This window comes from Equus quagga, chromosome 16 (genome assembly GCF_021613505.1).
Source record: "Equus quagga isolate Etosha38 chromosome 16, UCLA_HA_Equagga_1.0, whole genome shotgun sequence".
Lineage (NCBI taxonomy): Eukaryota > Metazoa > Chordata > Mammalia > Perissodactyla > Equidae > Equus > Equus quagga.
The window spans coordinates 5,870,963-5,886,460 of NC_060282.1; the positions used below are offsets into that span (position 1 = coordinate 5,870,963).

The window sequence follows — 15,498 nt, forward strand, 5'->3', positions numbered from 1 at the left end:
GCTGTTGTAGTACTCATCGTCTATCAGGGAGACAGAGAGATGAGAGAAGAAAATGATGGCAATTGGGTAAATGGAATGGTTCACGTGTGCACAGCTGAACCAGAAGAAGAAGGAGATAATCAGCTGTGGGCAGTGAGTGTTAATAGAGATGTTGGCCAGGAAAAGCTTTTTAGAGATGACACTTAAGCTCAGGAAAAAATAGAAGAGACATGATGATGATGATGATGATGATGATATAGCTGGTAATAGGTAACATTTTTGTTCACTATTTAATCTATTTGTACTGTTCGAAGCATTTTACATAGATTATATCACTACACAAAACAACTTTGTGAATTAGATAATGGTGTTATTCTGCTTTTACAGATGAGGAAACTGAATGCAGAGAGGTTAAGTGGTTGGCGCACAGCTAGTAAGTGTCAAAGCTGAGATTCTGACCTTGGCAGTCTGACTCTTGAGTCTGTGCTCTTACCCACTACCTTGTTAGATAACCAAGCAAAGAACATGATAGTCAGGTGGGAAAGGCATTTCAGACAGATAGACCTGAAGTCACAAAGACACGGAAGTAAAGCCAAGCAACATAATTCATACAGGGGATTATGGGAAATGTGTTATTTTTGGAGGCTGGGAGATGATGCTGGAGAAGTAGGTGGAGGCCAAGCCGTGGTGGCTTTGTAGCCAGGTTAAGAAGCATTTGCTCTGGGGAGGTCTTTTTAAAGATTGTGTGGATCCTTGGTGCTGGATAGAATCTTAGAAGTCCTATTCAATGCAGGAACCACACAGAAATCTGTAGAACCAAAACCAATATAGCCTTTGGTTTTCCCAAGCGTTTTCCTGCTTCCTTGGTTGGAACACACGTCCCTCACCAGCATCTTCCCTGAATTCTCATACTCAGCCTTTGCACTCGGCAGATACCTCCTTGTAGATATGTTCATCACTCCTACATCCCAGCTCAACTCATTTCCTATTCTACATGGAATACACAGCTTGGCTTGTGATTAATTAGTGTATTCTCCAGTTTTTATCAGGCCAAAGAAAAGTTTAAAAAAGAACTGAAGATTGATGGATTTCTGTACAGTGACTTATCTGTACTAGCTTCTGATATACCGTATTTCCCACCAGAGGAAGAGGAAGAAAATTTGGAAGATGGGATTCACCTGGTAGTCTGTGTCCATGGCCTAGATGGTGAGTTCTCAAAAGGTTTCCTCCTCAAAATTCTGTACTATAAAAAATTTGTAATGTTTATGATTTAGATGAGATACTCATTCAACAGTTCCATTAGCAACCATGAAATGACAGTAAATATGCTGAATCTAGGGAAATGACATAGATGCTCCCAAAGAAAAGATGTCTCTGGCACAAAAATCTGCTGAGTAAATGAACTACATAAATGAATGGATTACTGTAGTGAAGGAATGAATAGAATAAATAAATTTATAAATCAGTGGAATGAAGGAAGGGTGAAATAGAATGAATAATTAATGGAACTAATGAACAAAAATAAAAGAAGAAATGGAGTAAATGAATGCAATGCATGTGTTATTTGGATGAAAATATTAATGGAATGCATGAATAAGTAGGATGAATGAATGAATGGAATGCATGGATCAATAAAATAAGGAAAGAAGGGACCAGCCCAATGGCTGAGTGGTTAAGTTTACCCGCTCTGGTTCAGGGGCCCGGGATTCGCAGGTTCAGATCCTGGGTCTGGACCTAGCAATGTTCATCATGCCACGCTGAGGTGATGTCCCACATAGAGGAAATAGAAGAACCTACAACTAGGATATTCAACTATGTACTGGGGACAAAAAAAGAGGAAGATTAGCAACAGATGTTAGCTCAGGGCTAATCTTCCTCAAAAAGAAAAAAAAAAAAATCCTTGTGTGCCAGCCTGTCTTCTCAATGGGGCTGGGGACACTGGGTTGCTCTTGAAGGCGCCAAGGCTCTGCCATCATGGAACCCTAGAGCTTTTGGGAACACTTCCTTCTCCTATGGAAAAAAAAAAAAAAAAACGAAGAAAGAAAGAAGTGGAGTGGAATGGATAAGTGGATTCATTTTGAGGAGCTCAGGTTAGTGGCCCAATCTACTTCGCTGCCTATTTTTATTCACTTCTCACTTATAGACACCTTTTGCATACCAGACTGTACCAAGTTCTGGGGTTGCAGAGATCTGACGTGGTTTCTGATTTTCAAATTTCTTAATTTACTGAGATCAGCAAATACAGAACTGAAAGCTGAATGCTACAAAAGAACTACCTGCCAGTGCAGTAGAAGTCCAAGGGAAGAGAGAAGGGGCAAGGAAAGTGACTCTCCTCCCCGAATGACCTAGTCCCCGGTGTCAGCTTTCTTTAGGATTTCTCCTGTCAGTCCAAAGGCTCTGTAAAATACAGAGCTTATTAGCTCTGCCTGAAGATCTTGCGCTCGCAGTTCAGCCTGGACCAAAAGGCAAGCGCTTGCTCCTAGTACCCCCTTGTGAATTTCAGCCTCTCCTTAACTGGCTGAAGAAAGTGAGCGGATCAATTGGAGGCGCAAGGCGTTTGAGTTCCACTCATTGAGCTCAAGTTTAAGTCACAATTGATCTGAAAATTGGCATGTGGAATATGTCTTCTGGACGAATCTTGGCATCCACTTTCTGTGGACTCTAATATATAACTGAGGATCAGAGGAGAGAAAGGACTTCTCTGAGACTTCACAGGTGATGAGTTGCAAAACGTGTGGTCACGTTCTTCTTACGGTAATTAAATAGGGAATGGTGGTGTGCTAGGCTTCCGTGACACACTTTTCTCAATATTCTTAATTCTTCTTGGTCCTGGGAGTAATGCGTTTATTTGTCTTCATCAATTTCCAGCTATATGCCTTGGATACCAGGACACTCAGTCAACAGATCTATTTGGTGAAGTGTCAAATAAAGCAGTGGTACATAATACGTTTGAGATGATGAAGACCAGCATTTATAGATCACTCACCCTGGGCCAGGCACCATTCTAGATGCTGAAAATATATTAATGTTGTTGATCTTTACAACAGCCCTGCAGAGTAGGTGCTATGATTATCCCCATTAATAAGTGGGCAAAGTGAGTGAGAGCACAGCTAAGTCACTTGTATGAGGTTTCACAGCTCATGTGACTGAGCCAGGATTAAAACCCAGCCATCAGGCTCCAGAGCCCATGGTTTCATTCGGCATTATACCAACAACCTCCTTTCTTCCACCATCCAAACCTTCATCCACCTCACTGTTTGAGTCATCTTCTTAAAATCTTCCCAGATCTAGTCATGCCATTCCTTTACTGAAAACCTTTCTTTGTAGATCTCAGAAAATAAAATAAAATAAACTCACACCTTAGAGATCTTAGAAACCTCCTAGCATAGGAAGTTCTCTATGTTCTGACCCGCCCCATTATCATCTTCTGCTTTCCCCTCCTTGATCCAGTTCAATCCAGTTCACTCCCATTTCCAGGGACACAGGCCGTTTCGTACCACTGTGTCTTTGCTCATCCTAAGCTTTCTCTCTGGTGAGCTTTCCTCTCTCTGTATTGAATTCAGTGCTTCGCTATTTACACATTCCTTTCCCTATTTTAACTCTATCCATGTACCTTGTACTATAATTTCAAAATTAATACTGAAATTGGCATGCCTTTTGAATACGTTTATTTTAAAAAAGAAACTTCAAATAACTGCCACAAATGAAACATTAGAGTCACTTGCCACACATGAAGAATAATATGAAAAATAATTACAAAGAAAAGAGAATAATTTTACTGAAGTTTGACTAGTCCAGTTGCCAAAAAACTCTGAGCTTGAGACTCACTTTCTCTCTTGAAAAATCATAAGCTATGGGGCCAGCCTGGTGGCGTAGTGGTTAAGTTCATTGCGCTCTGCTTTGGCAGCCTGGGGTTCACAGGTTCAGATCCCAGGCACAGACCTATGCCACTCATCAAGCCATGCCACGGTGATGTCCCACATACAAAATAGAGGAAGATTGGCATGGATGTCAGCTCAGGGCCACTCCTCTTCAAGCAAAAAGAGAAAGATTGGCAGCAGATGTTAGCTCAGGGCCAATCTTCCTCTCAAAAAAGAAGTAAGAAGCTATAGAAGACGTACTTGTTTTTAGCTGGGACTTCCAATCAGAAGGATTGCAAGAAAGACAAAGAGTAACTTTCTCACTCATCAACTCAATGTATTCCTAACATAAGATCTATGGTCAACTTAGCATCATGTCATGTGTGACCAGTGTGCCCCTCTTACTTGTCTGATTTTAAATTAACATGAGACAAGATGCTCAATCTCTTTGTTAAAAGAAGAAATCTGGTCTGGCTGCAGGCTTTCCTTTTCTTCTATCATGCTTGTGGGAGAAGAGGAATGTTATAAAGATAGAGCGGCTTCACCAGTGTTTGTTCTATGTCAGAAAACTGAACTGTCGATTACAGCATTATGACCTGGGCATAAAGTCAACAAGAAGACAACTGATAACAGGCACAGATTTCTTTTAAAGGTTTCTAAACTCTACAGAGTTTTCTGGGATCCATTTGTTCAAAATCCACTTCTGAAGATATATTTATATTGACAGAGAAGTGAACAAATCGATACCAGTTATGCATATTCTCACGACTCTTTATGGTGTGCAAAATCCGAACATCTATATTCTTGCAAATGTTCTCAACTTAACACTTTATCAAATCACATTTTCTGAGAAAGTTTTAAGTTGCAGAAAGTTCTCTCTCACTCGTAACTGAAGGAGAGGGGACCATTGCCATCCCTTACTTAGACTCTTCATGATAAATATAAACACATACAACTGTTTTTTTTTTTTAAAAGCCAGGTCCTGGAATGTCATTAGGTAGCTTTAAACAAGAACAACAACAGGATCAAAGAGCCTAATTTTATTGTCAGAAATGAAAGGAGTGAGTAACATTTAACTTAATAACACAAAATAAAAATATTTCCTAACAGAACATGAGCATATTATGACTATGACCCTGCGTGTCTGGGTGTATGCTCTGACGGGCCACCATCACAGGTGGTGTTTGGGTGTGTCTGTTCATCCTTAAAGATTAAGGATACTGTCTCAAGTACATGTAGTTCTCCCAAATTCTGTGTAGCACTTTCCCCATTCTTTGAATTACTTGGTAGTTTCATAAAGAATGATATAAAATTGGTTATAAACTATATTACATAGTTAAACTACTTTGAAACTATGGTTACATGTAATACAGTACAATAGTCTTTGTATTAAGTACGAAACTTGAGAAGAGACTTGTAGATGTCACCTGGTGCCACATCAGCCATTAAATGGGCACCACTTGCAGAATGTCCTGAGTAAACAGAACTGGCTATGGAAGAAGCGGGAGGCAGGTGCCTCCAACTCTTCCTGTGTATAGAATGTTCACAAGACTCCTACTTATATATCAGGGAACAATTCCATTGAGGTAGGACTACTAGAGAGGCCCTGATCCTGTGTGAGGGGCAGTGGGATCGGGGGAGCACAGGACCAGTGGGTTGGACTTGATTTAGTTGTTTTTATTATCTGCTTAAGAAAAAAATGGGAAATGGAGGAAAGAGAGAAGAGGGGAAATAAATCCCTTGTGTGTCAGCTTTTATATGATTAACTATGGGTCTTGGGTGGGGTTATCTGTCATTTTAGGGAACAGTGCAGACCTCCGGCTGGTAAAGACTTTCATAGAACTGGGGCTCCCTGGAGGAAAACTGGACTTCCTAATGTCTGAAAAGAATCAGGTATGACAATGAAACTATCAGAACTGAAAGAATCCCAGAGTTATGTCTTATATGAGCCTCCTAAAGTCACCGTGACAGTTTATGGACACACAGAAAGGAGGGGACCTTGCAAATAACACTGGCCAGGCATTTGGATGGTCTGGAGAGAAAGGGCTCATTTTTTTCTTTTGAGAGGGTGAGGAAAGAGTAACAAGTGGGAACATGTGCAACAGAGACCTTTCGGCCGCACAGGGCATTAGGGTGGGTGACAGCTTGGAGCATAAATGATTTGGGTAGCTGTGGGTTTATACTGGGGAAAGGGAGCTGCTGCTGGTGTCTGTGTAACCAATGGAGCTGCATTATGACCCTTCACAGTCAAAGGTGAACTGTGGGGTCATTGCCATTTCAAGGTAGGTGGAGCCTGAAGCCCTAATGAGGTGTCAAAGTAGATGAGAATTTAGAGTCTATGACCAAGAGGTGGGGCTGGGTGGAGTGTTGCTGTTGATTCCCACCTCATGGGACTTGAGATGGATGAGTGCTAAGTATTCTTTAGAGGCATAGAAGTGCTTATAACTAAAGGGTCACATGACCATTGAAAATAAGAGCTGTATAGAGAGTAATCAACAAGCAGACACTGGAAGGTAGAGTCTCGCTCCTCCACTGTCAATGCCCGGTTCTGTTGCCTTCTTTTTGACACCTGCTACATGCAAAGTCGTGGACTATGTAGTGAAGAGTAGAAATGGGAGGAAGGGGAAGGAGAATCATTTTGAGCATCTACTATGTGCTGAGCACTCTGTACCTGTTTCTTCATTTAGTCTTCACGGTCATTCTATTAAGTGTTGACGCCATCATCTCCTTCTCATGGAAGAGGGAACAGAGGCTCTGCGAGTTGTCCGGAGTTCCATAGTCAGTCTGACCTGGAGATAAAGATGCCATCCATGCCTTCTGGGGGGAATAATACCTGTGGACACCCAACTGTAATGTGTGCCCAATATGACCCATGTCCTAAGGGAGGTGGGGACTCAGGATGCACAGGAAGTTCAGATGAGAGCAGGAAAGTGAGTGACCAGCACTTGCTGACTTTGTGTTTATGGTTTGTGCTAGGGAAACAAGGTCAGGAAACCAGCCTTCTGGGTTTGCATATCCAGCTGCTCTCTGATGCAGCCCCCAGGGCAGCTGGATTTGACCTAGATGCCATAGGGACTGAGAGCTGGATCTTTACAGACATAACTTATCTGGAGGGGTTGGTCATCAGGAATGATTATGTTGGACAACATGTTATCATTACTTCTTGAAAGCTGTAAATCTGACAGGCACATCAGATTTGTAGTACATTCCTTTACAATCACCCTGGTTGGGGAGTTCCTGATACCATGTTCTAAACCTACTCTGACTTCCAGAACATTTCTCATCATGGTCAAATCAGGCCTCATAATTACTACCATTTATTTAATAATTCATGTTAGATTAATAATATACAGATGAGAAAACAGGGTCTGAAAGGCTAGAGGGTAATGAACATACAGTGCCTGTCTTAGGTGTGTTGCAAATATTTGACCTAATCTTTAAACTGACATTAAGGAGTAGGCTGCAGTATCTTGCTTCAAGACCTAGGAGGAGGCTTAGGTTCAGATTGAGAAGAACAGATCCAAGACACAGATTGTGTAAGCAGGAGAGCTGGCCTGCAAACATGGTTCTTTCTTATTCTGCGGACACTAAGAAATTGACCAGTATGCTTTGTCCCTCTAGTGCCTCAAGGTTCATTGAACGGCAGGTGACAATGAGCCTTAAAGTCCTTCTCTTCACTCCCTCTTCTTCCCCACTTTCATGAATGTCATGAAACCTCTTGCTCACCTTTATATCTTTGAGCTCAGCACAGCTCCAAGTAGCCCATGACATTGTAGGACAACTCCACTTACGAGAAACAATTTTTTCTTATGTTGACCCCAACTTTCCCTCCCTGTACTTCCCATCTATGTTTCCAAAAGTTAGTCCTTAAAGTTATATAAATCAATCTAGTCTGTCTTCCCCATGTCTGCCCTTTCAGATATTCAAAGACACTGGTGACATTTTTCCTCTTCCTTTTATGCTCTCATGTCCTCTGACCTTCCTTTCAAAGACACAGATGGTTTTGAGAGCCTTCTCAAAGCTGACCTCTGCCTTCAGGGCTTAGCCTGGTAGCACAGTGTAAAGGCTGGGCTGGGGAAAGGGCTTGGGTTTTGGAGTCAGGCAGGCCTGGGTGTGAATCCCGGCTCATGCCCTGCCTCAACTCTCAGAGCCTGTTTCCTCCTCTGTGAGGTGGGGACAGCAATACCAGTGGGTATGTGAGACACCTGGCACAAGATGTGGCAGTAGGTGGTATCCACTCCACTCTTTTCCATTTCTCTGTTTCTCCTCTTACTCTTCAGTCATCCTCCTAACTGAGGATTCTTCGACACCCTCAGTTTCTTCATTAGAACCCCAATCGGTGGACCCTTCTTCCTGATTTTGAATCCCATTCTGTACCCTAACCTCAGGCTTCAGCTCACTCCCAGAATGCGCCATGATATTTAATGGAAGGTGGGCTTGTACACACAGCCTGGCCTTACTCTGACCCCACTCAACACCCGTTTCTTCTCTCTTCTTCCAGATGGATACATTTGCAGACTTTGACACCATGACGGATCGGCTATTAGATGAAATCATTCAGCACATACAGTTATACAACCTCTCCATATCCCGAATTAGGTAAAAGGAAACCACAGGTAGTCAATTCTAGGGGAAGAGGGGTGACATTTTTGAGTGTTTGCTGTATACAAGTTCAGCATGATGCCTTCTGTATACCACTGGGATAAGTTAACTTGTGACTCTTAATGGAGTAGATTACTTTCAGAGAAGAAATGAAACCAGGGCTGCTTGACACACCCATATTTGTCATACTGTGTATGCGGGAGAATAAATATTTTGTAGCCCAGTAGAAAAAGAATCGGACTTAGATAAATATTCCTGGGTTTGAATTCTTCTTCTTCTAACACTCACACATTTGAATCCTGCCTCTACCAGATAATGTTTTGGAAGCTTTCTAAATCTCTCAGCCTCTGCTTCCCCATCAATTAAGTGGGACCAGCACTGAGATAATGTGTTAAATAGCTGAATGGATTGCCCACCCAATGAGAGGATTTCAATCAGTGCTAATTGTGTCCTTCCACAGTAACAGATAACTTGGTTTAAATGTTTAAATGACCAGGGTGATGGCACATGGCTTGCATTCTTTGTGCACCTGCAGTGTGTGGACATAATGATGAGTCCTCTATATGCATTATCCCGTTTAGGCCTCAGAGATAAAATACCACTTCTCTATTTCACAGGCGAGGAAACAGAGGCCTACAGAGGTTAGGTAAAAATAAAAGGACACCAATGAAAAGAGGCAGGGAGGCATTGCCTCTCACATAATAGGGTTTCAACAAATGATTGTTTAATTTGAAAATAATAATATGTTGGATCCATAGATCTGTGGGTAGCAGTCCTGCTGGAGCAGAGCATGTAGGAGGGGAGCATGTAGTGTGGGCTGACAGCAGGCAGCCCAGTAAATTTATACAGGTGAATGAATGAATGAATAGTTAGAGAGGTAGTCAGAAGTCGGGTCATGAATGGCTTCATAAGCTGGGCTACGTAGCTGGGATTTTATCCTGTGAATGACCGGGGTGGTTCAATGCTGAGATGCCTGTTTTGGAAAGGATGTCCCAGGTGGACTGAGACCAGACTGCGAGCTGCTCTAATAATCCAGTGCTGAGCAAGTTGCCAACACTTCTCTTCTGACCACATTGCGCACAGAAGTTTCCATTCATGAGAACCCTCTCAGGCTTAACATGGCCAAAGTTTGGAAACCTGATGGGGAAGGATTAGCAGCCCCCATTCTCTTTGCCAGTTCTCCTAGATCCGGTGGGAGGTAGAGGGCAGCTGACCCTTTTGTGCTCTCAGCGCAGCACTCTCCTGTCAACTGGCCTCTTGCTGTCACACTCAAGTGCACCATTTATGTCTCTAAACAGCTTCATAGGCCATTCTCTTGGCAACATCATCATCCGATCAGTCCTAACGCGGCCCCGGTTCCGGTATTACCTCAACAAACTCCACACATTCCTGTCGCTGTCCGGGCCTCACCTAGGGACCCTGTATAATAACAGCACCCTGGTTAGTACAGGTAAGACTTCTCCAAGCCTCGTCATCCCTCACAGTTCATTCAGGCAGAGGGGAGGTGAAGCCAGAGGCAGACATTTTTCTGGATGGAGTCTTGTGACTTTGGAGCTTCTTCAAGGCATGGGATGGTAGAAAGAGACCTGAGCTTAGAAAGATAGTCCTTTTGTTTGTGAGCTGAGTGAGGTTCGATTAGAGGTTTCCCAAGGGCTCTTCTGTTTCAGCGTTCTGTGAACATAAAGGTGATATCCCTGGGGCTGTGGCTGGAAAAGATTGAGGAGGTGTAATGGTGTGGAGGAGAGAGCATGGGTGTCTCAGTCTGTTTGTGCTCGTAATAAATTACAGTAGACTGGGTGGCTTATAAGCAATGGAAGTTTATTTATCACAGTTCTGGAGGCTGGAAGTCCAAGATCAAGGCACCAGCAGATTCATTGTCTGGCAAGGCCCCACTTCCTGGTTCATAGATGACATCTTCACAGTGTGTCCTCACATGCAGAGGGGTGAGGGAGCTCTCTGGGGTGTCTTTTATAAGGGCACTAATCCCATTCATGAGGGCTCCACTTTCATGACCTAATCACTTTCCTATTGCCCCACCTTTAAATATTACTACCTTGGGGGCTTAGTTTTCAACATACGCATTTTGGGGGAATACAAATATTCAGTCTATAGCCCTCAGCTAGAAGTCTGTTTAGGGGCAGAGTCTATAGCAATGCGATTCAAATTATGTCGTTTCCAGGACAAGCCTATGGTTAAGTTCTAACCCAGACAATTAGAGAAGACTCTGGCCAAGATATTTAATCTCTATGCTACTTAGTTTAATTTTTTTAAAATGGAGTCAATCTGTGTATATATGTGTGTGTATATATTTATTAGATATATGTGTATATATGTATGCCTATAAACACATGTGATATGCATGTGTGTATATATGTGTGTATACATATATATATATATATGATGTGTATGTGTGTATGTATGTGTGTCATGGAATTGTTGAGGATTAAACAGGAAAAGATAAAAAGAAGTTAACTAATGTGTATGGAAGATCAACTGTACCCGAATTCTATACTTCTTGCTGGACGGTGATGGCACAGTCCCCAGCTTTAAGGCTCTCACAGTTTCCTCTATGTTGTAAGGGAGGGACATCATGGAGGGTAAAGAACTGTTGCTCATTGAATTTTGGAAGATGAGCAGAATTCCAAGACAGTGCATTCTGGATGAATTTTCTGTGTAGAAGAAATAGTGTATATAATAACATAGAGCGTGATACAATCAGCAAACAGCTGGCAGGTCTTTGTAACAGAAATCTAGGATCATCTGGAGGGGTGGGAGGTGGCAAGGAAGCTCCCAGAAAGAGCCTGATGGTGTAGGGCCTCACATGACGTAACGGGGTGTTGGACTAACCTTGCAGACCATATGGATACTACTACTAATGGGGTGGTAACTGTGGAAGTGACATGATTTGGTGTACGGCAGCTCAAGTAGGTCATTGAGTCTTAAATAATAATAAGTAGTTTATTAAGTTATATTCCTAACAAAGACTTCAGCAGCGTCTGGTTGCCCTAATTCATTATGTGGCATCTGGGGTAACCTCTAAGAAGCTCCCTCATCCTGCCCATCTTCCAGCCCTCTGCCTCCCCCCACACCCTACAGCTGCCCTACACTCAGGGCAGACTGAGCTGCTTGAGGTGGGTCAGATTTGTTTGTTTCCTTTACATTATTTTAAGCACATTATTTGTGAATGTGAATTATTTGACACATCAATACATAACACATGGAAGTCCTTTCCCCTGCCACTCACTCTGTCTTTCCTCAAAACCAGGGAAGCCATCTTCCAGTGGAAACAAATGATTTAAACCACATTTAATTTTTTTCCACAATGATAAAGTAATCTTGCTACATTACAAAAAGTTTAAAGAAGAGATCTTACCAATAACTCTTCCAATCTAGCATATCTAGAGTAATTTTGTATAGTTCATTCTACTTATCTTTGCCAGCACACATTTACATAGCAGTAATCATAATATATAGAGACACTGTATCTTGTTTATTTCCTTGCATTTTTATCAAATTCATTTTTTGTGTGTTCTTGGGTCTTAATACTCAGACTCATCAGTGTTAGTGTCAGCATAACCATAGGTGAATGGATGGACTCTGAGATGAAAGGTGGATTTTAGTTTTCCCATATCCTAAATGGATCTTTAAGGAGCATTCTTATATACATTTTTGTATTTAGGGTTCTTTCCTTAGGTTTGATTTACAGAAGGGGATTGAATAGATTGAAGGATGTGGATAGCTTCCTGACTCCTGAAACCTGTCACCGTATCATTTTGCAAGATGAGTTGTATCCCTGCCACCAGTACATAACAATTCAATGCCCTTCTAACATCCTAAGAATTTGCTAAAATGCTTACTACCCTCTTATTTTTAACTTAACTAAAAATCACAGTTTAATGTCAGTTTCTCCCCATTTCTTTTTTGCTTTTGTTTGTTCTATGTGTTTGATTTTTGTTTTGTTTTGTTTTTGCTATTCTAGGCTTGTGGCTCATGCAGAAACTGAAGAAATCCGGATCCCTTTTGCAGCTGACCTTCAGGGATAATGCTGATCTGCGCAAATGTTTCCTCTACCAACTAAGCCAAAAAACAGGTGAGTGGCTTCCTCTGCAGCATGCAGCTGAGTCATGAGTGTGAGCTGAAGACCCAACCCCTGAGACCCAGATTCCCTTCAATGCTTTATCGATTCGCTCATAAAAGGGGACACTCAGGAGGTGCAGCATGCACAGCCTCGTCAACTCATTGGGAGGCCCACAGCTACCCAAGAGCTCAGCTGCTCCTGGCCTGTCTCCGCCACGGCATGTGAATGATTCACAGATGAGAGCCATTGTGCATATAGCGTATCAATTCGACACACGGAAACTGCAGCCTCTACTTCCCACCAATCTTTTAATAGCCTAATCACATAGTCCCACAGTCCGTGTGCCAAATCACAGCTCCTTCACCCAGGTTCAGATACACCTATAAAAAGGGCAGATAAACACTGTCCATTTATGCTGACAGTGCAGGGGGAAAAGAAGTCGTTCTTAGGCAGGCGTGATATTACACCTTCACCCACCTCTGTAATGAGGAAGTACACAGAGGTGTTGAAGACCCTGCCTGTCATGAGAAGGAGCAGAGGACAACAGTGGTCTCCATGTCCAGCAAGAGAGCAGCGGGATTGACCAATTGGGTTGTTCAGTCCTGCCGAGCAAGCCAGTCTGGCCTGAGTGTTTTCCCATGGTCCACAATCTTCCATCAATTATAAGCACTTATTCTGTTGATGTCTCTGCTCCTCCGCACATGTGAGTCTGGCATGGCCACAGGCTGATGTATAAACTTGGGCAAGTTCCTTTCCCACCTTGTGTCTCTGTGCATTAAGTTGAGCTCTCGGGCTTATCCCCCATGGGGAAGTGAGGGAAGCAGGATTGGGCAGAGGGGGAAGTTGGACTTCCAATGTGGTCACTACAGAGACCTCAGCAAGCCCCGCCCATGGGGACCGTGACCCTACAGAGATATCCTGAAATAGGGCAAGTCAGTCTTTGTACCCCCCACCCTGTATCTGCCTGTCATTGAGACAGGCTGGCTGCCAGAGTGTGGTCTTGGAATGTGCTCTTGGATGAGAAGACTCATTTCATTGGAGGCAACCCCCTGAAGGGAGCTGGGGCTGAGGCAGTCCAGATGGAGGACCTAAGTGGCACATTGCAGCACCTGGAGATGGGCTGGAGGTGGGCTATGAGGACTGAAGGAATATGCTGTGATGTTTAACTTGGAAGATCTTTCAGTCTCAGTGTGGGAAACTGATTGCAGGAAGGCAAGACTACACCCAGGGAGGTGAGTTCAGAGGCTGTTTTCCTGTAGCAGGTGACATGATGAGGACTGTAATTAAGAGAGCTGTCAGGGTTGACGAGGAGGAGTAAAATGCTAGATTTACTTCCTTGTGGACTCCTTCATATACCTGGCCCAGAAAGGCTTCTTCATCACTTAGACGTTGCTTATCTGTCACTGTTCCGAGGAGCTTGCTAAGGATCTCCTTAGCTTTCATGGCTGATGAGAACAAAGCCTTCATCTTCCCTCTAAGGTACAAAAACTCCAGTGTAGCAAATTATTTTCTTAACCTTTCAGACCAGAAGGTCCTCATGCAACAACACAACCAGTGTGTCTGGTATCTTCTCGTTTTGCCTCTCTCTGTGGCAAGTTTGTAAAATGTGTGCAAACCGGAGGATGTAAGTTGAAACCACCTGGGTAACAAGCACCCAACTGGCTTGTTGCAGGTCTACAGTATTTTAAAAACGTCGTGCTGGTTGCTTCTCCCCAAGACCGCTATGTGCCATTTCATTCAGCCAGGATCGAAATGTGTAAAACTGCCCTCAAAGACAGACACGCAGGTAAGCCGCCTTTAGTTTTTTTTTTTTAATTTAAAAGCGGAAGTAAATTCATGAAATTGATGATACCTGTTAGGGAACATTAGTTGTTCTGTCAAGGAATAGGAGCCTCACACACAGGCAGTGTTTTTCTCTGGATTCCACTGCTAAGTTCTGCACTGATTTCGTATCCTTTTCCCCTTCTTGCAGGGCCGGTTTACGCGGAAATGATCAACAACCTTCTCCGCCCACTGGTTGAAGCCAAGGACTGCACTTTAATTCGACACAACGTGTTCCACGCCCTGCCCAACACTGCCAACACCCTGATCGGCCGAGCGGCTCATATTGCTGTGCTGGACTCAGAACTCTTCCTGGAGAAGTTCTTCTTGGTGGCGGGACTCAATTACTTCAAGTAGTGGCTTTGAGGGAGCGGGCCTTGGGGAGCTCGCCAGAAACGTTTAAGATTGATGAGAGCTTTAGCTGAGACATCCTTTTATAGACCTCCACCGTTCCAGGTGGAGCTTAGAGGGGAAGGCGCTGAGGGGTGAGGGTGGGGAGGGAATGGACGTTCGAGGTGCTTTCATTTTGGAGATTTGGGAAAGCCGAACCAATATTGTAAAAGACAACAGACTTTGCCTGAACCTGTCTAGCCACCTGGAGTCTCATTTAAGATGCTTTCTAGGAAAAATATGAGAAAATAAAGAAATGGAATACTTGGAGTTGGTGAGCCCACCTTTTTAACCACTACTGGCTCACAGAGAGATCACTCCAATGTAACTAGATTTGTTCAGTATGTTACTAGCTCATAGCTTTATCATTTTTGATTAAATTAAGTGCACACAAGCATTTCAGAACTCAGGTTAACCTCTGTGCAGAAGTGGAACATATTTGTGTAAATATAATCCTTAATAGATTCAAACGTGCCACTCATTCAAGACAATGTGATGCCCATACTCATTCTCTCCTCATATTTTCTCAACAAGGGGCAAAGGAATGCTTTATAAACTCCAGTTTTATTTCGTAACAGCAGTGGGTGGGGTGACTTAAGGTATGGGGGATAAAGGTGACGCTATTGGTGAGTGCCAGTTTGTTACAAAGAAAAATAACTAAAGGAAACATGGTGAACTAGTTGACCCCCCTACTTCTCCAGGCTTTTTCTATGCACAGCCCTGGTCCACAAATGCTTTTGTGTTTGCTTACATCTCTGCGTGTAGTAG

General features: G+C 43.0%; 1 protein-coding gene across 1 annotated transcript in view; it reads left to right on the forward strand.

Annotated features, from left to right (window-relative positions):
• Positions 1-14,697, forward strand: part of FAM135B (family with sequence similarity 135 member B) — a 182,265-nt gene extending 167,568 nt beyond the window's left edge. Inside the window, exons 13-19 of the mRNA XM_046642563.1 lie at positions 1,019-1,185; positions 5,641-5,732; positions 8,341-8,438; positions 9,740-9,891; positions 12,421-12,531; positions 14,192-14,305; positions 14,492-14,697. Coding sequence (XP_046498519.1) covers positions 1,019-1,185; positions 5,641-5,732; positions 8,341-8,438; positions 9,740-9,891; positions 12,421-12,531; positions 14,192-14,305; positions 14,492-14,697 — 940 coding nt within the window. The remainder of the gene's footprint in view (positions 1-1,018; positions 1,186-5,640; positions 5,733-8,340; positions 8,439-9,739; positions 9,892-12,420; positions 12,532-14,191; positions 14,306-14,491) is intronic.
• Positions 14,698-15,498: the final 801 nt, after the last annotated feature.